This window comes from Furipterus horrens, unplaced genomic scaffold, assembly GCF_987537825.1.
Source record: "Furipterus horrens unplaced genomic scaffold, mFurHor1.1.pri manual_scaffold_2, whole genome shotgun sequence".
Taxonomy (NCBI): Eukaryota; Metazoa; Chordata; class Mammalia; order Chiroptera; family Furipteridae; genus Furipterus; species Furipterus horrens.
Window position 1 is genome coordinate 4,328,548 of NW_028327172.1, and position 21,780 is coordinate 4,350,327.

The 21,780-nt window shown below is 55.2% G+C and overlaps 1 protein-coding gene across 2 annotated transcripts in view; it reads left to right on the forward strand.

Annotated features, from left to right (window-relative positions):
• PC (pyruvate carboxylase) overlaps positions 1 to 21,780 on the forward strand; it is a 90,053-nt gene that overhangs the window by 45,385 nt on the left and 22,888 nt on the right. For both annotated transcript variants that reach the window (XM_090257950.1, XM_090257951.1), the window contains exons 2-7: positions 19,906 to 20,041; positions 20,186 to 20,370; positions 20,604 to 20,769; positions 20,898 to 21,043; positions 21,154 to 21,271; positions 21,558 to 21,709. In XM_090257950.1, coding sequence (XP_090114076.1) covers positions 19,906 to 20,041; positions 20,186 to 20,370; positions 20,604 to 20,769; positions 20,898 to 21,043; positions 21,154 to 21,271; positions 21,558 to 21,709 — 903 coding nt within the window. The remainder of the gene's footprint in view (positions 1 to 19,905; positions 20,042 to 20,185; positions 20,371 to 20,603; positions 20,770 to 20,897; positions 21,044 to 21,153; positions 21,272 to 21,557; positions 21,710 to 21,780) is intronic.

The window sequence follows — 21,780 nt, forward strand, 5'->3', positions numbered from 1 at the left end:
CCAACCACTGACACCTTTCCGATCCTTTTCAGTTGGCGTAGCACGGTTGTATGGTCTACGTTACATTGTTCTGCACATTCCCTAGAGGTGATGGTGGGGTTTTCTGTGACAACAGCTTCCAACACTTCGGAATCAAGTTTTTTTGGATGACCCTCTTTTGGCTCATTTTTTAAACTGAAATCCCCACTTTGGAAATGGGAGAACCACCTCCTGCAACTTCTTTTTCAGTCCCTGCATCATCCCCATAAGGGCTCTGACTAGACTTTGCTGCTGTCCTTGTATTGGCACTTTTATGAAACTCACAGAGTAAAACATTTCTAATGTGGTCTTTAGATGGGACGAACATGGGTTCAAATATTGCAGATGATTATGAACAATACTTTGATAATCTGAAAAAGTAAGGTATAAATTAGTCACTGTGACATCAAAAAATTATAAGAAGAGGCACAAATTTAATAAATAGTATCTAAAACTTTCTTGTAAAAAAGTCAGACATTACTTTCACACCAACCTGATATAACGAGAACGGTTTGTGGGACGTTGCTGTAACCTGGCAGCCCAGGCCAGCGGGCTGGAATGCGCATGTGTGAACAAGGACGCCTTCACTGTACTAGTCAGCGGGGTGGTAGACACCGCTGAGTTAGCGTGTGTACTGTGTGGCTGTCGCATTCAGAATGACTGAGTGAGTAGAATAATGAATCTGCATCAAATTTTGCGTTAAGCTTGAACATTCCTCCGCAGAAACTATTCAGGTGATTCAGAAGGCTTTCGGGGATGACGCATTGAGTGCAGCACAAATAAAAGTGCGGCACAGACGCTTCAAAGATGGTCGAGAGTCTGTTGAAAGTGATCCAAGTTCTGGAAGGCCTGCAACGAGCAGAGCACCTGAGCATGTTTAGCGTGTACAGGCTGCAATCAACAAAGGTCGGTGACTGACAGTGTGAGAACTAGAAGCTCATCTGGGGACTCCAAACACCACTGTGTCTGAGATTTTGATGCAGGGTCTTGGCATGAAACGCGTCATGGCAAAATTCGTTCCCCAGCTTCTACCAGAGCAGAAGGAACATCATGGTGCAGTTGCTAATGAGCTGATTCAAACCGCTACCTATGAACCAGATTTCTTCAAGAAGCTCATTACACTAAGAGAATTTTGTGAGGTCCCAAGGTGCCTACTTTGAAGGGGACTGAGGCATCATTGTCCTGTGTACAATGTTTCTTGTATCTTGTACCTTCTTCAAGAAATGTCTGTCTTTCATAGTACATGGCTGGATAGTTTATGGACAGGCCTCATATTTCTTATAGATTACAATATCATACAGGTGCAGAGAGACAGCGTGATTCCCAAGGTCATACAACCAGATGGTGTCAGAGGTAGGATTTGAATCTGACTTTTCTGACTCTGAGACCTTGCCCTTTCCACGGAATCAGAGCAGTGCACGGTCTACAGCAGCGCATGGGGACATATGGTCCCCACCTCCTCTTCAAGGCTGCCCTCGCTGGCACTCCATCATCCCCAGCCTTCTAGGACCTTAGCTGCTTTCCCCTTTATCCTTCCCTTTATCCTGCGGGAGAGTGAGTTCAGAAACAGTGCTGGGGTACGGGCGGGGGGGGGGGGGGGCCACAGCAGATGGGGCTGGAAAGCCCGGTTTTCCTTATCTGTGAAATGAAGATCATCCTGCCCTTCCGGCTGGTCAAGGTGGCCATTAGCAACATATGAGAGCCTCTATTAAAGTACTTTATAAACTGCCATAAAAATATTGTCAAATATAATTATAATATGCAAGTGACAGCGCAATAAAGCTGTCGTGTAGAATAATACCCACATTACAAGTGTTGGGAGGATGACCTGAGTGGTGCCTTGTCCAGGGCCTGGCACTTAACAGACACGTGTAGCTATTATGAATAATTGTTTTCACTGTTATTATAAGACACCACCTCTTCCCTCAGACAGGGGCAGGCATCCTTGTACATGTGCCCTTGGGGTTGGGACTGTGAAGATGCGAAAGGCCGTTTGTCACCTGGAGGTTTCGTAATTCACTTACTACCTCAGTCCAAACCCAGTTTTCCCGTAAGGTCTGAAGTTCTCAGCTGGGGTGCTCCCTCCTCCCCAGGGAATTTCCAGCAGCCTGACTTCTCCCAGGCTTGGCCAGTCGGCCTGCTCAGAGCTGCTGCCAGAGCTCCTGGCCCCTCCTGGGTGTGCACATCAGGGCGCAGGTGGGTGTGAGCCTCTGAGCCTCTGATCGTTTCTGCAGAACACCGCAGGGGAAGTTTCTGCCCCACTCAGCGGGGTGCCCAGCGGGCCTCCTTCCATGGAGGGGCAGTGTGACCGTGATGAGGAAGGGCTTTGGTAGAGAGGGGACAAGACATGGGTGTGACTCTGACCCAGCTGAAGGGGGAGGAGGCCCTTCACACAGTGATCCAAGGCCTGGGATTGGCCAGGTGCCAAGCTGGGGGGGTGAGGAGGCGTAGAGGGAGGCTGGCAGGCAGGGAAGAGAGTGTGTTAACTTGTATTGAGTCATAGATCTTAAATCTGCTCACAGGCGGGTCCTTAACACCTGCCTTACAAAGTTTCTGATAATTAAATGAGGTGATGCGGGTTAAAGCAATCACTGGCGCTCAGTAGCCAGCGCACGCAAACGCAAACAGCATCAGTGGTTTTGGCACTGCCTGGTGGCTGTGGTCATTAGGATAAAAACCAGCAATAGTGGGGGCCCAGGGCACCATCTCTGGGAAGCCTCTGGCCCAGTTTTCATGCTTGAACTCCAAAGCAGAGAGCGAAAGGTCAAATTTAAGGGTTACAGAGCTACATTTTCCAGGGGGTCAAGAATAGGGAGAGAGAGCAGCAGCAACCCCAGTCAAGGTCACAGCCTGTCGGGGTTGCTGTTTACTTCTGCCTTTTGGAAACTGAAGCTCTGGGCCACTGAATTCCCTTGCCATTTCCTTGGCTCATGGACTCTGCACTGCGGGGAGAACCATGTTTTCACGCCGAGCGAGGTTCCACAGTGCCTTCCTCTGGGGGATGTGTGCGGTGCGGGTGTCCCCCAGAACAGGCTGTAAAGGCTGGCCAGCAATGTGGGTGGTCACACACCAGTTCTGAAAAACCAAATCAGCCCATGTAAGTCGGGCACCCAAGGGAAGTTGAGGCACTCGGGGAGGAGCAACATGCTAGGCTTGAAGGGGTCAGGAGAGGAAATGGAGGGTTGACAGTGTGGAGGCTGGGACACCCACCAGGGACTGTCATAGTGGCAGGACACAACCCTGGCCAGGACTGCGGCCCCAGAGCCCGTAGAGAGTGGGGAAGATATGCCCCGTGCTCTCTCCTCCCACCCTCCTCTCTCTGTCTTGTGCCTCCCTTTGGCTGAACCCCTGGGCAGCCGGCCAGTAAGCAAGGGAGCAGAGGCGCCTCTGTCTGCAGGGGTGTTTTCCTGGACACAGAGTGGGCAGAGATGGGGGGCACAGGGAAGCGAGCAGAGAGGAACCAGCCAGGAGAAGTGGGAGAAGGAGAGCTACCGGCTGCCTGCCGGGGGTCAGAGCAGCTGCTGCTTCAGCGGGAGGGTCTGCCTCCCAATTGAAATCAGTCACCAGGTCCATATTCGGTTACCTGGGCAATTATGAGAGATAATGAAGTGAAAGGCATACAGACGGGAAAGGAGGAAGGAAAAGTTTATTTGCAGCTGACACGATCTTGTATAGGAAAACCTAAGGCATTCACTAAAAATCTACTAGCACTAATAAGTGAGTTCAGGAAGGTTGTTGGACAAATATTAATGTACAAAAATCAACTGTATTCCTAACAGTAGCAGCGAGCAAACTGAAAATGAAGAAAGAAATTATATTTACAATAGCATCAAGAAGAATAAAATAGGAATACATTTAACAAAGGAAGTATAAAGCTTGTGATCTGAAAACTATAAAACTTTGAAAAAAATTAAAGAAGACCTAAACAAATGGAATCCCCATGTTTGTGGGTCAGAAGACTTAATTTTTTAAAAAGATTTTATTTATTTATTTTTGGAGAGAGAGGAAGAGAGGAAGAGAAACATCGATTGGTTGGTTACCTCTTGCATTCCCCCAACCAGGGACCTGGCCCAGGCATGTGCCCTGACCGGGAATTGAACCAGTGACCCTACAGTCTGTGGGACGACACCCAACCCACTGAGCCACACAACAGGGTGAGAAGACTTAATGTTGTTAAATGGCAATACTCGCCAGTTTGATCTACAGATTCGGTGCAGTCCCTATCACAATCCCAGCTGCCTTTATTTCCACAGATTGACAAGATGATTCTAAAATTAAATAAATGCAAGGGAACCAGAACAGCCAAAAGAATCTTGAAAAAGAACACAGTTGGAGGACTTACGCATCCTGATTTCAAAACTTACTACAAAGCTATGGCAATCAAGACAGTTACACAATGTGTCCTGACTGGGGTGGCCCAGTGGGTTGGGTGTTGTCCAGCAAAGTGAAAGGCCGCTGGTTTGATTCCCAGTCAGACCACATGCCTGGGTTGTGGGCCAGGTCCCTGGTTAGGGTGTGTATGAGAGGCAACTGATTAATGTTTTTCTCTCCCTCTCCCCCTTTCTCTAAAATCAACAAACATATCCTCAGGTGGAGGATTAAAAATAATAATAGTAATAACAATAATAATAATAATAAAATAATCCAATTTAAAAATGGGCAAAGGATCTCAATAGGTATTTCTCCAAAGAAGATAGACAATGGTCAGTAAGCACATGAAAATATGCTCAGTGCCATTAGCCATCAGGGAAATGTAAATCAAAACTACAGTGCGGGGCCACTCGACGCCCCCTAGGCGGGCTAATCGGAGAGACGTGAATGCGGTGGGACGAGGAGGGGGACAGCTGCTGTGGGGAGCAGCCTGCCAGCTCCTCACGCAGTTCCACCTGCAGTGACCATCCGATCCAGCGGTGCCACTTCTGAAAACATACGCAAGAGAAATGAAAACACGTGACCCCCCCCAAAGGCTTCTACGCATGTTCATAGCAGCATTGTTCACAATAGCCAAAAAGTGGTGTCGGTGTAAGAAACGTCCAAAGCTGTAGAGAATTTTCATGAGGTTATCTGAGCGAAACTGATGACACAGGCCAGGGAGCCAGGTCTCAAATGCTCCAGAGAATAACTGTTTTGCAGCTTCTTTTATGCATCTGCGATTAAAGAGGGGACATAACTATATGAACTGTATGGTATATGGATTGTATCTCAATAATGCTCTCAACAACACACACGCAAACACCTGGCCCCCGGGAGTGGTCTGGTAAGCTAAAAGACTGACTTAGTGAAGAAACTCGCTCCGAGTTTTGTAACTGCTTGCTGGCCCTGGCCCTGGCCCCCTGGCGAGGCAGAGGTGCACGCTCGGCCTCTCTTTCGGGGCCTCAGAGCATGGGAAGACCCCAGCTCAGGTAGAAAGTCTTCACTCCAACTCAGTTGTATTTGGGTCAGTGTAACAGTTTGGGGCCCCTAATGCAAACCAGGAACCAAGCGAGGTGAGAACACAGGGACTCTGGACTTGGATAGGCTGGCCGCTTCCTGTGGGGCCTGTGGGGCCTTGTTTAGTAAAATGAAGGCTGCTCCCGTGGGAGTTAAGTGAACGAGAAGGTGGCTGGACATCGAGCAGGCCGAATGTGCTCGTCTCCTCCCAGTTGAATGTCAAATCTAACTGAAAAAAAAAAAATAGAATTTAAAAATTCCAAATAGAGAGGGAGGAAGAGAAAGGGTGTTAAGAAACAATATAAATCAGTGCCTTAAAAACAAAAGAATAATTTTCATGTTGAGATTATTAAAGTTTTTATTCTGATAGCCTCGCAGGTTAGTCGGTGTTGCAGAAAGGCTTCTGAGCTACCCTAAGGCGTGGAGAGAGGGCTTCAGCCTTTCTCCCTTGGCTCATCCGCGTGCACTGACCGAACTAAGCGCTCTGTACTCCAGGCCTCACGAAAGAAGCAGAGGCCTCTTTTTGGGTTCCGTAGCCAAAAGGGAAAATGGAAGAGGAGGCCACTCACCCAGCCCCTCCTCTCGCTGCTGGTCTCTGGGTCAGGGTGGCATACCTGGCTGCCTGGGCGGTTTTTCAGGTGTGGCTCTCGGGGAGGTGATGAAGTTTGTATCCGAAAAAAAAAAAAATGCTCTTTATCTGAAATTCAGGTTTTAACTGAACAGTTCGCATTTGCATTCACTAACACCTGCAGCCCTCAGCTCGTTAGCATCTCCTTGGCTGACAGAGTCAGGGGTTCGGGAGGAGCGGGAAGACCAGTAATTGGTCTTGCTGCTAACATCTCCCAGCCAGGTTGCTCTGAGGGCTCCAAATCCCTGGCTCGTGGTACATTTTATTTTATTTTATTTATTCATATGAGAGAGAGAGAGAGGCGGAGAAACACAGATTTGTTGTCCCACTTATGTATGTGTTCATTAGATGATTTTTGTACGTGCCCTGACGGGGTCAAACTTGCAACCTTGGTGTCGGGACAGCGCTCTAACCAACTGAGCTACCCAGCCAGGGCCCATGGTTCATTTTAAAGTAAAACGTACTTAATATCTAAACTCCAGGCGTGTCTAACTTTTGCTTTTTTTTTCTGTAAAGAAGGAATATTAAAACAGCGTTTTGCAGGAGCATGCCAAATACAGGTAGAAAACTGCTTTGCTTCTCATTCTCAAAGGATAGAGCATCACAACAGAAATTTAAGAAATCTCATACCGTCCATTTCACATTTTCCTCTTCCAGAAGACTCTCTCGACCTAAACCCATCCATTCAGAAAACTAAGTCCCTTTCAAGCGCCCTCAGAGGGAAACGCCACTGCCTTTTCTAACTGATCTGTGTTACTGGGCTGCCTGGCCAGATGCGTTGCTTCACGATGAATCCCAGCCGTCTCTGGTGCAGCTGAAGCGCGTTAGTCCTGCCCCTTGGAGCAGCCGTGGCTAACAAGGGGTTTCTACGTGAACAGGAAGCCCTGTCAGCTGCAGACCTGTCTGCTTGGGCTGCTGCTTCTCCCGCCATGCCTCCCGCAACACAATGCTGGGCTCCTCGGCCTGGAGAGCCACAGTGCAAAAGCCACTGGTCCTTTCAGACCCTGACTGAGGCTGTGCATTGGGTGACCCCTGGGTCCCGATCAGCTGCACCCTTATAGCAGCCTGTGGCCAGACACTGGGGTGTTGTACTTTAGGACTGCCCCAGAACACGGAGATGTTTGGTCTCAGAGGGGGGTGCGTTCTCCGTCCAGTTCAAGGCCAGCCTTCAACCTGAGCCTCAGAGCCTTCCTCCCCCATTTGCTCCGGGTTTTACCCGCACCCCCATCTCTACTTCTGCAGCCCTTTTCTTTTCCGTTCCTCTTCCTCTAACTTGCTAGGCATTTTCTCACGTCTACCACCTTTATAATGAAGAATAGACTCATGTCTACAATGCAGAGAGACTTAGGACAGCCCTGGCCGGTGTGGCTCAGTTGGTTGGAGCATTGTTCCTGTAAACCAAAAGGCCACGGGTTTGATTCCCGGTCAGGGCACATGCCTAGGGTGCGGGTTCAATAGGGCCATGTATGAGAGGCAGCCAATCTATGTTTCTATCACATCAGTGCTTCTCTCCCTCTCTCTCTCCTTCCCTTCCCCTCTCTCTAAAATCAATAAGCATGTCCTCGGATGAGGATTTAAAAAAAAAAAGATTTAGTACAGCTCAGGAAGAAAATGACAACCAGCCCAGCAGAAAAAGGAGCAAATGATACAAACAGACAATTCATCAAAGAGAAAACCTAAAATTATTTCCACAATCATGAGAAAATACCCAATTTTACTACCGAGCAGGGAAATGAAAATTTATGCCCATGAGATTGACAGAAATCAAAGTCTGACAGTAGAGGAGCTGGCAGGGAGGTGGGCAAGTAGAAGAGCAGTTATCCTTCCACATGGCTGCAGAAATGACTAGGACGTGGGAGCAATACGGCAGCATAGACCCTGAAAGCGTGCCTACCATCTCATGTGGCAGTTCCAATTTTAGGTGTAGACCTTAGAGGAATTCTTGCACATTTTGTGTATGGGACCACGGTTATTCATTTTTAATATTTTAATAGACTTTCTAGCATAACTATTTTCAAACATACATAGAGAATGGCGTGAATAGTACAGTGAAGTTCATGCACCTGGTGCCCGGTTTCAACAGCAACCATTTGCCAACCTACGTGTCATAGTTCTTACTGGTTAAAATTGAAAAACAACCTGTAGGCCCCTCAGCTGGGCATGGATAAACTGTCGTCGTCGTCAGCAGCCGTCCGTCTCGAGAGACGATGGTGTAGCTTCTTAAGAGTCTATCTGCACCGCCGAGAATGGTTGTGCAGTCCGACTCGGGAGTGACACGGTATCTGTCTCCTCCCGTGTTGAATCGACATCTTGCAATGACGCTGGAGTGTCCTCTCCAGTGAAGCTGAAGCTACAGAGCCTGGGCAGGGTGATATGGAGGGTCTGCTGTTGCCCATGCAGCAGACCCCCCCTCTCTTCGCAGCTGAAGGGTCCAAGGGAAAGACGGAGTCAATACAGCTTGGCTTCAGGTGCGCCGCAGGAGTTGCCGGTGTTGACTACAACGTCAAACCGCCTTAGGGACTCCGGCTCCGGATTTTCTGTCGGGGTTTACTCCCTTAGCCTTTCCCCAGAAGAGGTATGCCGCAAGGCAGCGGAGGTTTTTTGGAGTCAGAGTTTTCCTTCTCTGAGATAAATTGTACACTTAATATTATTACACAGCCATTGAAGTTGCTGAGCTACATTTCCTTGTGTCCTGTGAATAGATTCCAAATATTATATTGGGTGAAAAAAGCAAGGTAAAAAAGACAGTAAATTATTTATGGAAGAATTAGAACACAAGCACATGGTTCTGGGTACCCAGATGTCTAATCAGTGTGAAATCAGCAAAGGGGAAGCACACCCAGCCACCCTGGAGGGTGCAGCCCCTGGGGATTAGGGAAGAAGGGGAAGTGCAACTGTTTGTGGAGCATGCTTGTCCTCTGGTTAAATTTAACTGTTATTTCATCGAAATAGTACATGCGGACACTTCAGAAAGTCACACTGTGCCACGAGGCCTGGAGAAACCCCTCAGTCCCTGTCCAGCCCGGCCTCCCTGGCTGGCCCCCCTGAGAGAGCCCCTTTAACGCCTAGCTGCTTCCCCTCCTGTTTCCAGGTAACATCGGGCTCAGTTTATTGGCCTCCGTCTATGGAAGGGTTAGCTCCCTGTCACCTCCCCCGAGCCAGCCCCTAGACTTGGGCCCACTGTCCCCGGTCCTCTCAGCATAGACCGTTTCTGTTGAAGCACATTTTTAGTTTTTACATTATTGAAATCAAGTTAATGCTCACCCTTGAGGATACCGTGTGTATATGTGGTAACATTTTCTGGTATAACTTCCCAGTTTCCAGGAGTTACTGTTTGCCTCGTTCCTTTGTCCCGAGTCACATTGTCAATTGTTATTTCCTCTATTGCTTCAGAGACTTCAAATAATCCAGCCTTTTTTGTTTGTTTAAGCCTCCCCTTCTTCCCCCTGGGGAAGTCCCTACCCCTGGAAGCTTTCTGGCCTCTGCTGCTGCCCTGTGGTGCCCTAGGCGGCTAGACAGCCCGCACGCAGGAGCCTCCTTCCCCGCTCGCTGAGAGTCCTTCCCCTTGCCTCCTTCTGTGCGGGCTTCCCAGGTCCCTGCATCCCAAGTCTTCCTCGGCCTTGGTTCATTTCCTCCCTTGTTTGTTAGCGTCTGTCCCCCAGGAGTTTCCCGGGCAAATAGGCATGACGGAGGTAAACTTTCCTTGGCCAGGTATGTCTGAAATATCTTTATTTTGCCCCGACACTTGATTAATAGTCTAACTGGGTAGAGAACTCTAGGTTGGAGAACATTTTCCCTTAGAAGTAGCTTCTGGCTCCGTGTCACTGTTGAAGACTGTGATGTGACCACCTTGTCCTTGTTTTCTTTAGATGTGTAGTAGCCTGAGTGATGATGCACCTAGGGCCTCATCCTTGGGACCTGTAAATGTCACCTTATAAGGAAAACCAGCCTTTGTGATGAAGTGAAGGACCTCGACATGGGGAGATGATCCTGGATTGTCTGGGGAGCTCTAAATGCATCCACACATGTCCTCAGAGAGAGAGGCAGCAGATTAGGCACATTTTGCAGAGAAGGCTGTGTGAAGACAGACTGGGATGGGGCAGTCACGGGCAGAGGCCTTCAGCAGCCACCAGAAGCTAGAGGATGCGAGGAAGGACACTTCCCGGGAGCCTCTGGAGGCAGCGGGGCCCTGCCAGCCCCTTGATTTCACCCCAGTGGAACATGCTGAGCTCCTCCCTCCCAGACGAAAAGAGGGTACACTTCTGTTGTTTCAAGCCCCCAGGCCTGCGGTCATTCGTACCGTAGCCCCGAGAAATGAATACAGGAAGCCAGTGGGCTGCCCCTGGATCCCATTTCCAGGCGTGACTTTGGGCTTCGTGCTGGAACCTCAGAGACTGCGGGGCACGTCCTTCAGCCCCAGGAAGCGTCCTGGGTAATTCTCCCCTGCTCGCCCTGGGGCCTCCCGGAAGCGGGCCCGGGCTCCCTGTACCTGGCCTCACCTCTCCGTGCCTTTCTCCTGTTGGCCGTGCGACAAGTCTTATTGCTGTGCTTTCTGGTGATGTCCTCGACTGTCTTCTAATTCTTCTGTTTATTATGTTTTAAAATGTCTTCAACGCTATTTTTAATTTCCTAGAGCTCTTTCTTGTTGCCTTTTTAAAATAGCTGCCGCCTCTCAATGCAATAGTTTCTCTCCTCTGGGGAGAGGAATTCTAGCTTTTTCTAAGTATCTACTCTCTATGCCACTTTCCTCCTCAGAGTCCCCTTGTTTAAACTTGGCCTTCACCCTGCCCTTGGAGCAGGAGCCCAGCGTCACCCTGACCTGTGGCCTCTTCCCCCCTCATCTAACAGGTGCCGGCGGTACTAACTCGGTTCTCATGATCCCTCCTTGCATTAGGACGTCTTTCTCGTTTGCCCTCTGTCTCTGGTCTGTCCTCCCCAAATCCTGCGTCCTCAGAATGGCAGAGGGGGCGCCCTGAACTGCACTCCTCTTCTCCCTGCCCGGTTTCTTCTGTCCCGCCGCCCACGTTTCAGTGCCCGCAAGCTCCCGCCCACACCTTTGTGCGGCACTGTTTGCCGGTCTCGCCCCTCTGACTTTCTGTGCCGACACTTGGGGCTCTGCTCCACGTGCACGCGCTGCTTGTCCGTCCCGCTGACGTGCGTGTGCTGCGTGGCGGGGGCCGTGCCTTGTTAATCTCTAAGAGCTTGTAATACTTCTGGGCTCACGCGCCTCTGCAGACTCACTGTGTGACCTGGAGCATCCAGCCGTCTGTCACCCAGCCAGCCCTCCGTCCATCCACTCATTTGTGTGTTCGTTCATTCCCCAGACATGTAATTCAGTGGCGGGCACTATGCAGAGTGCTAGGGAGACTCTGGGGGACAGAACAGATGGAGGGTCCTGTCCCCAAGGTCCTCACAGTGTCCCGTTGAGATGGGTTATAACATTAAATGCTCCTTCCCGAGGACACAGATGTGACCTTCAGGAGAGGCTTCCTAAGCAGGAGGGCAGTGGGGGGTGGCAAGGACAATGGTAGAGCTGGAATGGCTGCCCCGGGGAGGACACCCGAGCCAGCTGAGGAGGCGGGGGTGTCCAGGAAGGCCCCCCTGAGCCGGTGTGAAAGGATGGGGAGAACTCAGGGCCAGAGGCGGCCCACCGCGGCTCAGGGACGGGGCAGGCGTGTGCAGGTCGGCAGTAGCGCTCCTTTTGCGCCAGGGGGCAGTGTTCGCCCTGAAAGTCGTCCTGCCCTCAATGAGGCTGGGACCCGCCAGCCCCCCACTTGTGCCTGTACTTCCCTGCCATTCCCCGCAGGCTCCGAGACCCCCCCTCGCCTCCTTCCTCGCAGCCTCCCACCCCGCAGTCCACAAACCCCGTGGCCCACGCCGTGCTCATTGTCCCGGATGTTTCTGTCCCACCCTCCCCTCTCTCCCGCGGCCTGGGAGATGTGGAGCCACGCTGGCCGGGGCTGAAGCTCCGCGGGCCTCCCAGGGCAGGCGCCGCTGGCTGGGCTGTCCCAGGCCCACGTGCATGTCTCCTCCATGCTGCGTCCTGCCTTCGGTGTTCTCTTTCACCTTCTTCCTCCTTCCTCTGCCACCTTCTTGGCTTCTGCATCCCCACCTATAAGCTCAGCCTCAGTCTGTCTTCTGGGCACTTTGATACCCACGGTTTGCAGCCCCGAAGGTCAGGTGGTCCTTTCCTTTCATCTGTCCCCGCCGGCTGCCAGCCCTGGGTGTCCCCCCACTCCCTCTGGACACAGGGCAGCACAGGGCTGCCTGGAGGAAGGGGCTCTAGAGGCAGAGGGAGAGCAGCCCCGTCCATCAGAGGCTCGCTTCCGCCACGGCGTGAGGTTTCTGCTGGGAAACCGTTTTTCATGGCTCTGACCTGCTTTGTTGGCTGCTGCTGAGGCCGGGGGCGCGGGGGGCAGAGCCTGGTGGGCTGCTGGGGGTGCTGGGGGGTAGTAGGGAGTCACGTAGAGAAGCCTCGCTGGTTAATCTGGAGATTCCTGGGCCCTGTTTCTGACGAGTTCTCCTCCTCATCGCCGCCCCGGCTGCTCTCTAACCCACCTCCGAGGTGTCGGTGCCGGGGGGCTTGGCCCAGACAGTGGGTTTTGAAGCGGACCTGCTGGCCAGCCAGCCCTGAGGTTGAGCCCTGGCCTTTCTCCCGCCGGGCCTCCTGCCCGCAGCCGCCCTCGGAGGCTGGTGGAGATGCTGCGTGAAGAACAGGGATGTCAGGGTAGGAGCAACACAAACCCTTGAAGGAGCCTTCCAGGGCCATTCAGGTGGCCGCCCTGCCCTGGTCCCGCCAGGCTGCTCTGGCCGAGAGCGTGGCCGCCCTGCACACACGGGCCGTATCACCTGGACCAAAACTGAGACGGTGACGGCCCGACAGCGGTCACAAGGGCCGCCTGGGAGGTAGCTCAGCTCTGAAGTGGTGAGATTTCTGGTGCCGTTTTGATGATTGACTGGACCAGTTGAAACTCCCTAGCTTCTCAGGGCTACCCAGCCCTGCCAGCCCGCTCTTCGGTGGGGGGGGGAGGGGGGGGGCAGGGTGCCGTAGGCGGCCCCGCTGCAGCCCGGTTCAGTGCCGTCGTTTTATCAGGCGTGGTCTCTGTTTCCAAGTGCCTGTCACACTGTGCTTCTGAGGAAAGCCACCGTGCCTGACTCCGTGTGCGATGCGTCAGGGCTCCCGCTCTGCAGGGAGCACGGAAACTGGGCTCGAATCTGGGCCTGCTGGGAGACCGTGGGTGTACTTAATCCCATTACCCCGGGCCCGTTACCTGTACGGGGAGTGAGGAGGAGGCCTGAGGGTCCCCTGAGCTGGTGTCTGTAGCACCGCTGTGGGGAGCCCCGGGCACAGGCCGGGCATGCGGGTGGGGCCGGGGAACGCTGGACGCAGAAGCGACACAGGCAGGTCATCAGGACCGGCGCAGACGATGTCAGGACCTTCACCCTGCCTCGCTCCCCGGGGTGGCGTAGGCTCCTTCGGGACTGGCTGTCATCACTCCCTTCTGGAGGGAGACCACCGAGCTTACTGAGTGCCCGGGGTTGGAGGAGAAAGTTGAAGCTTAGACACAAGTAGACAGCCCGTGGAGCCCTGCCGAGAGGCAGGGGCGGGTGTCGCCAGCAGGCGTGTTTACACGTCCCCAGTGGGAGGCCGTGCTGTTCCCTGTCTCTCGTGCACAACCCGAGGCTGAGGAAGGGGTCTGGCTGTCAGCTGGCATTTGGGAAGAGTAGCAAAGAGGCCTCTCTGGGACTGTCAGCTCCTGTCAGAGAGGCAGCCGGGCTAGAGTCTGCGGGCGATGCTGGTTGCTTCCTCTTAGTCATCATTTCCCCGGTCTCTGAGCTCAGGAGAGGAGAGTTTTGCCCATGGGCCTCACCATCGCTGAGCAAGGTGCCGCAGTGTCCCCAAGCCAGGTCGCCAGGGGCCCGCTGCACCTGGCAGCCTTTCCTACGCGGAGACCCAGCCACGGCGCTGGTGAGGAGCTGGCCCCGGGCTCAGCGCCCCCAGAGGGGTCAGCTCATGCCACGGAGCCCGGGGTTTCCTAGACCCAGCTTGGCTGAACAAGGCCCTCAGTTTTTAAGGAAGCTTCTTAGCCAAACTGTCAGTGACCTTGAGGACTTCCTGGTTATCATCCACCAATCAAAAACCCGAAAAGCAGGGCACAGTGTGGCCCCACGGCGGGAGCCTCGCCCTGCCCACACCTCTCTCCTGCGGCAGCGCCCTTGCCTCCTGTGCGAGGGAGACAGGGATGCCGCCAGGACAGTGCCAGAGGGAAGGCCAGTCCTCTGGAAGCTCTTTTTGGGAAAGTGCCACTGAGGAGGTGCTGGCACTCAGGTCACCGCAGGGAGCCAGGGCTGGACCGGGGCCAGGGGTCCTGTTTACCACCAGAGGCAGCCCCTCCAGCGGGTTGTGGGAAGGGAGGTGGGTGCCCCGAGACCTCGGCTCCCACCTCGGGTGCTCTGCTGCTCCGGGCGGCTCCCACCGGTGCCTCCAACCAAGCGGCTTCTGCCTCTGGTGCCCAATTGCTGTGCAGGGGCTGGGACAAGGTTCAGGAAGCAATGGGAGTCTCCTCCCTTGGACCCATCGCGGCATCGGCACACACACAGCCCACGAGGGCCCAGCTTCCAGGAGGAGGGGGCTCTGCGAGGCGGCCCACATCTGCCGCCAGCTGGAGCTGCTCCTGGGAAGGCCCAAGGAAGCACCAGGCGGCCGCCCCCTGGGTTTCAGGTCTGGGAAGGAAAGACTGGGCTCTGGGCTCTGAGGGGAGTGCGGATGGTCTGGAACGAGGACTTGTTTTTATTCATCTTTGTGTCCTCGGGTCCCAAGCCTGTCATGGGGGGTGGGAGCTGTCGTGTGTGACTAAGCCATGAAGTGGGTTGCAGGCTTTCTAGGCTCTGAGGGGCAGGGTGACTTATGGCCTCTGTCATCCTCAAGAGCCCCTGGGGACCAGCTGCCTCAGGCCACCCTCTGCCCTCTGGCTGATGATTCTGCACCTTTAACCTCAGTGGCAGCAAGAAGCCTGCTGTCCCTCTCCTTTCCCTGGTGTCCTGTCTGCATGACCCAACCTCCCCACCTGTCCTCCTGGGCCCCAGAGTGGAAGGAGGCCGGAAGGTGCTCCACTGCAGCACCCTCTTCCCCTCATTTCAGCCTTAGCTGCTGCCCACGCCTCCAGCGAGCTGGTGCCTGAGAACTTTGTCTTCTGGGGCCAGTGACTTCAGGCGGAGCAGCCGGCTGCCTGCGGGCCTCCTTGGCAGAAGCAGCTCAGGGCTCCTGGCTGGTGAGGGGTGAGTGCTCTGCAGAGGGCACAGCCCCGCGTCCCCTCACGCCCAAGTCAGGTGTGGGTCTCCAGTCTGTCATCTGTGTGCACAGGAGCCGTGTGCACTGGCCCTGGCCCCAGGATGCCCACCGAGTTCCCCGCTCTGCGGTGGGCGGGGAGTAAGAGCAATGCTGTGGGTCGTGAGTCTGAGTGTGGGGGTTTGGGGAGGGCAGGGGTTCCCTCTTGGCCCCTGTGCTCATCTGGGTGGAAAGGCTGTGGGAGGGTAGTGAGAGCAGCTCAGACTTAGTGCCCACTGACCCCCAGGACGAGCCGCCAAGGTGGGGGGGGGCTGATCTTACAGAGCAGGTGAGGCCTCAGGCGCGCGGATCCCACAGCAGGGCAGGCCCCACGGAGGCAGCCCCAGGCCTGCTGGCTCTGGCCTCTGGCTGGGCTGCCCTCTGCCTCACTTCCCTCCTGCCTGACTCCAGCCCAAGGGCCCTGATCTTTCCCCTCCTCTCACCCTGCTCCCCAGGGCCTGGATTGCTCAGGTCACAGGTCTAGGCCAGCTTCCTCTCTCAGCAGGGGACCCTAGGTCCCATTTTAGCACATTTCCTTGGGTTGGATTTCTAGAATGGCAGTGACCCGGCCCAGGGGCACATATATCTTAGAGTCTCCTGATAGGTTTTTCAAAGGCTTCCAGAGCGCTGGTACCCAGACAGCACCTCCCGGGCCTGTCTCTGGTGGGGCTCACCAGCACTGACGTCACTGTTTCCAGCACTGGTGCTCATTTAACAGGCAAAAGTGGCCCCTCACTGCTCCCTTCTGACCGCGATGGTTTCTGGTGAAGGGAGCGTGTTAAGGGTGTGTCAGCCACCTGTATTTACTGTTCTGGTGCTGCGTTGCCCTGAAGCAGCCTTTTGCCTTTTCTTGTCTTTGCCCTGTGCGGTAGTTTGGACTCACACTGCCCTGCCCTGCCCTGCCCTGCCCCGCCCGCAGATCCTGCCTGCACCCCTGTGCAGAGCAGGCGTTTGGTGGCCAGGATGAGATTTGCACCCCACACCTGCTCTCTGGTGTGTGTACCATCGACTGCCAGGGCCCGCCTGCTCCAGCCTCTCAGCCAGGAAAGGCTTTCCCTCCCAGGGGCCAGCCAGGTCACCTGGAGCCAGCTGCTGGTTGAGGTCTGCGGGGAGCTAACCAGGTGGCACCTGCCGTTCACTGGGCTTTAGGTTAAGGGGTAAAAGCGTGTCCAACACTGAGCACCTAGCAGATACTTTGGCACCTGTTGTGAGCAAGTGTCGCTCCCCATGGTGGTCTCCTCCATCAGTGTCTGCTAGGAATATAGCCCTTTTTACTTCTTATTTTGAAATAATTTCAGATTTACGGAGAAGTTGCAAAAGCAGTACAAAAAATCCTCTTACACTCCTTACCCGAGTTCCCCTACCGCTGCTATTCACCACGGTTGTTTCATTCTTCTGTTTCTCCCTGGGCCATTTGAGTGTAAGTTGCAGGCATAATGCCCCTAAACCTTTAAACGTTGACACAGACCGTATTTAAAATTTATCAGGTATCCCTGTAATGTCCTTTGTCGAACAGAAATCCCAGGTCCAGTCCAGGGTCACACCTGCATTTCCATGTTACATCTCCTTAGTCTCTTTGAACCCGGAAGTTCTGTAGCATTTGCCTTTCGCGACCTTTGACATGTTTGAAGAGTACAGGCCAGTTGTTCTGTGGAATGCCCCTTAGTTTGGACTTGGCTCCTGTTGCCTCCGTGTTAGGCCACAGCCTGGCAGAGACACCTGCAGGCCTTCCTTGGCCCCCTCTCAGGAGGCACGTGATGTCTGCTTCATGCCAGCGACGTTAACCTGGATCGCTTGGTTACCATGCTGTCTGCCAGCTCCGCCCACTTTGTAATGAGTAAGTAAGGGCAGCATCTCTCACTTTAGAGGACGAGCCAGGGCCCAGCAGGACTGATGCCGTGTTCACGCAGCTGGGTTCGACCCCGGGCGCAGCCTCCCGCCTGGACCACGGCTTGTCTTGACTTGAGCAGTGACCTGCACGGTCCTCGGCTCTCTGCCTCTCAGGGCTAACAGCTCCCCAGCGCGCGTGCTCCCGCCTTTCCTCCCCTCTCTGGGGCGGCCCTCCGGTCTCCTTCGTTGGTTCATCCTCCTCCTCCGCACTCAGCTGGGGTGGCCCAAAGGTGCCTGCCAACCTCTCTAGCCCGTTCTCTGCCGGCTGATCTACTCCAGGCCCATGGCCTCAAAAGCCACCCATTTGCCAACCACATCCAGGCGTCCTGCCTGCGCTGAGCTCTTCTGAGGGCTCCAGCCCTGTCCCCACGGGGCCTGGCTCTCTCCAGTCCCTCCTGCTGCAGGGAAGGGCGTTCCCACCTGCTGTCCTGGGCGACTCCTTTTCCCTCATCTTCCACAGCGGATCTTTCAGTGCATCTTGCCTGTTGCACCCCCAAGTCTCCCCAATTTTTAAACAATACTGAGTTTTTTACAAAAGATTTTATTTATTTATTTTTAGAGAAAGGGGAAGAAGGGAAAAAGAGGGAGAGAAACATGATGTGTGAGAGAAACATCAGTGTGTGGTTGCCTCTCACACACCCCAAACTGGGGACCTGGCCCACGACCCAGGCACGTGCGCTGCCGGGGAATCGAACCAGCGACCTTTCGGTTCACAGGCTGGTGCTCAGTCCACTGAGCCACACCGGCCAGGGCATCTCCCAGTTCTGTCCATCCCCCATTGCTCCCACTGTATCGCCCGTCTCAGCCTCTGCACGGCCCGAACATGCAGCCCTCGCTGCTCTCCAGTGCAGAGACTTTCCCAAAGTGCAGCAGGTCTTCCCCTCCTCCTCCCACCATGGTGCTCGGAGGCAAATGAAGAGGCTGGAGAGAGGCTGGGAGCCCAAGGCGCTGTCAGCACCTTCAGCCTCTCCTCACCCCTGGGTGCCCCTGCCCCTCAGCTCTTGGCCCTGGACCTTGAACACATCCAGCTCCTCCCCTCGGGCCTGGGTGGTCACCGTTCCTCCTGCCTGGTGCTTCCCCCCGGTCTGTGTGTGGCTTCCTGCTTCTGCTTCTCCTGTGTAGATGCTGGTGTGCGCCCCTCCTCAGAGACGCCCGCCCTCGTACCCAGCCCCAGGGAGCTCCCCCCGGCCCCCACCCCTACCAGGAAACTCACAAAATATTGCCTGTTCTCTTACTTTTGAGGCACCAGTTGGGATCTGAGAGGACCTTATTCCTGTCTTGTATTTTCCTTTTCTCTGCTCCTTCCTCTGGTACGCATGCTGGGAGAGCAGGGGCCTGCCCAGTCTGTCCCCGCGCTGGGCCGGGCTGCGCCTGGCCCCTCTCCCTTGTCCCACAGCTTCCCTCTTCTCTTTTTTCTATTTATTTCCTTTTTTCGTTTCTTCTCGTCTTTCTATTTGGTGTTTATTTCTCCTTCTCCATCTCATTGGCCATAAGAAGCCAATATCTGTTTTATTTATTATGTTTTTATGTTCCCTACATAGAACCAATGGTTGAGTCAAGCATTTTAAACTTTACTAAGAAATAAATCACATGGTTATTTAGATAAAGGGAGAGGGTGAAGGACCGAATGCCAGGCTGGGTGGGCAGCTGTGTGACTTTGAACAAATCTTTTAAAACTTGTCTGGGCCTTGGTTTTCTTCATCTGTAAAATGAGGTTTACCTCTAAAGATGTTCTACATTCTGGGATGTAAGTTTCTCTCAGTTGGTTTTTTTAAAAATCCTTTTTTTTTTTTTTTTTTTGGTGGTTAAACACACATAACAGAATTTGCCACATGAACTATTTGTAAGTGTCCAGTCTGGCGGCATTAGGTACACACACACTGCTGTCCGACCCACACCCCCATCCATCTGTAGAACTTTGTCACCCCAATCTCGTCTGTCCCCATGGAACCCTAACTCCCTGCCCCCTCCCAGCCTCTCTCACCGGCCGTCCTGCTGTCTCTGTGTGTAAACTGGACTCTGGGGACCTCGTGAGTGGCATCGTGCAGAATCTGTCCTTTTCTGCCCAGCCTATCTCCCTGCGCGCAGCTGACTCACCGAGGGTGTGTCAGGAGCCCGCAGGAGACAGGGAGGTTGCTGCTGCTGTTTAAGGAGACCTGCGTTTTAACCGAACAGAGGCTTTGCTTCCTGAGAGGTCACAGGGATGTGGGTTCCCTGGGCCATGGTTACAATCATCATCCAGCCAGAGAGAACCCCAAGGGCGGGACACACATGGGTCAGGGTGGTGGGGGAGGTTCCCAACCGGGCTGCTGCAGCCCGCAGAGAGCATCGAAGGGGACTCTGAGGACGCGCATGCACGGCTCGGTCACCCCGGGCCTCTGCGCGGCCCTGAAACTGCTGTAACAGTGAGCGTTAGCGTGTCAGGGTGAGCCTGGGCCCACTAGGCTTGATGAACTTCCCTCCCTGCGGCCAGTCAGCCCCCCAGGGGACGGGGAAGGTGATGGTGCTGGCCTTCGCCTGAGGTTGCTGTGGGCTGAGGTGGGACCCTCACTCTTCCCAGGGACCTTCCATGCTGAGGTTGCTCTAGCCTGGCTCTGACTTCCCTCCCCAGATGCTGAAGTTCCGAACCATCTGTGGGGGCCTGAAGCTCCAGGGCATCCGCCGAACCTCCACCGCCCCCGCTGCCTCCCCAAATGTCCGGCGCCTGGAGTACAAGCCCATCAAGAAAGTCATGGTGGCCAACAGGGGTGAGCGCTCTGGGGACAGGAAGAGGAGCCATGGGTCCAACCCCAACCTCAGCTTTCCTCCTCCACCCGGCTCCCCGCCATGATATCGGCTTCTCTTAGGACCCAGGAATCTGACTTCTTGTCCCGTTGGCCCGGTCCCCCCAGGTGAGATCGCCATCCGCGTGTTCCGGGCCTGCACGGAGCTGGGCATCCGCACGGTGGCCGTGTACTCGGAGCAGGACACGGGCCAGATGCACCGGCAGAAGGCGGATGAAGCCTACCTCATCGGCCGGGGCCTCGCCCCCGTGCAGGCCTATCTGCACATCCCAGACATCATCAAGGTGGCCAAGGTGAGCCGGGCCGGGGCTGCCTCGTAGGGGCCAGGCAGGGTCCTGTGCCCTCCCTGTGCTGTGCCCAGTCACCACGCCAGCCGGTAGGAAGTGTGTGGTTGGATGGATGGACGGATGGACGGGGCAAGTGAGGGGCCGGGGGGGGGGGGGGGCGCAAGGGCCACAGGGTTTGGTCACAGCCTGTGTGATGGAACTTGAGGGGCACGGCGCTCTTCTGCCACCCCTGTCCCCAGGAAAACAACGTGGACGCGGTGCACCCTGGCTACGGGTTTCTGTCGGAGCGCGCGGACTTTGCCCAGGCCTGCCAGGATGCCGGGGTCCGGTTCATTGGGCCAAGCCCAGAGGTGGTGCGAAAGATGGGCGATAAGGTGGAGGCCCGGGCCATCGCCATCGCCGCAGGTAAATGTGGCAAGCAAGCCACAGGGACTGTGCGGCTCCTCAAGAGGGGCCCTCCGGGGGTGGGGGGCTGGCAGGTTTTGGCAGGGACTCCAGCCTATGGCTAAGGCCCCGCATGTCTGTCTCTACAGGTGTCCCTGTGGTCCCTGGCACGGACGCCCCCATCACGTCCCTGCACGAGGCCCATGAGTTCTCCAACACGTACGGCTTCCCCATCATCTTCAAGGCTGCTTACGGGGGCGGGGGCCGCGGCATGAGGGTCGTGCACAGCTACGAGGTGAGCAGGGGCCGGGGCCGGGAAGCCACTGCAGAGCCTCTGCAGGTCTGGGAGCCGGTCGGGCTGGTGCAGAGGGGCCCAATGTCTGCTCGGCTTGCGCCCGCCCCCAGGAGCTGGAGGAAAACTACACCCGGGCCTACTCGGAGGCTCTGGCCGCCTTCGGGAACGGGGCCCTGTTTGTGGAGAAGTTCATCGAGAAGCCGCGCCACATCGAGGTGCAGATCCTAGGTGAGCGGGGCTGTCCCCGGGCCGCAGCTGCCCGCAAGCCCGGCCTTCCCGGCTGCATGGCCATCGGGCCGGGCCGGGCGCTCTCCCTCAGGAAGCCGCCCTGCCGTGCCGGCCGGGCTGTGGGCGCTGGGCAGGTCGGGGCCCCGCATGCTGCGCCAGTCCTCCCGCGGCCGCCCCGGCGGCCGGGAGCGGGCACGGATGGGCCGCGGCGGGTGTGTGGGATTGGGGGGCCTTTAGGAGGTGCTTGGGTTCCAGGAGCAGCCGAGCCGTTCGCCCCCCACTCTAGGGGACCAGTACGGGAACGTGCTGCACCTGTACGAACGGGACTGCTCCATCCAGCGGCGGCACCAGAAGGTGGTCGAGATCGCGCCTGCCGCCCACCTGGACCCTCAGCTTCGGGCCCGGCTCACCAGCGACTCTGTCAAACTTGCGAAGCAGGTGAAGGGCAGGGGCTCTTGGGCACAGTTTCCCCCCTAGAGACAGGAGCCTGCTCCTACAGGTTCGCTTCA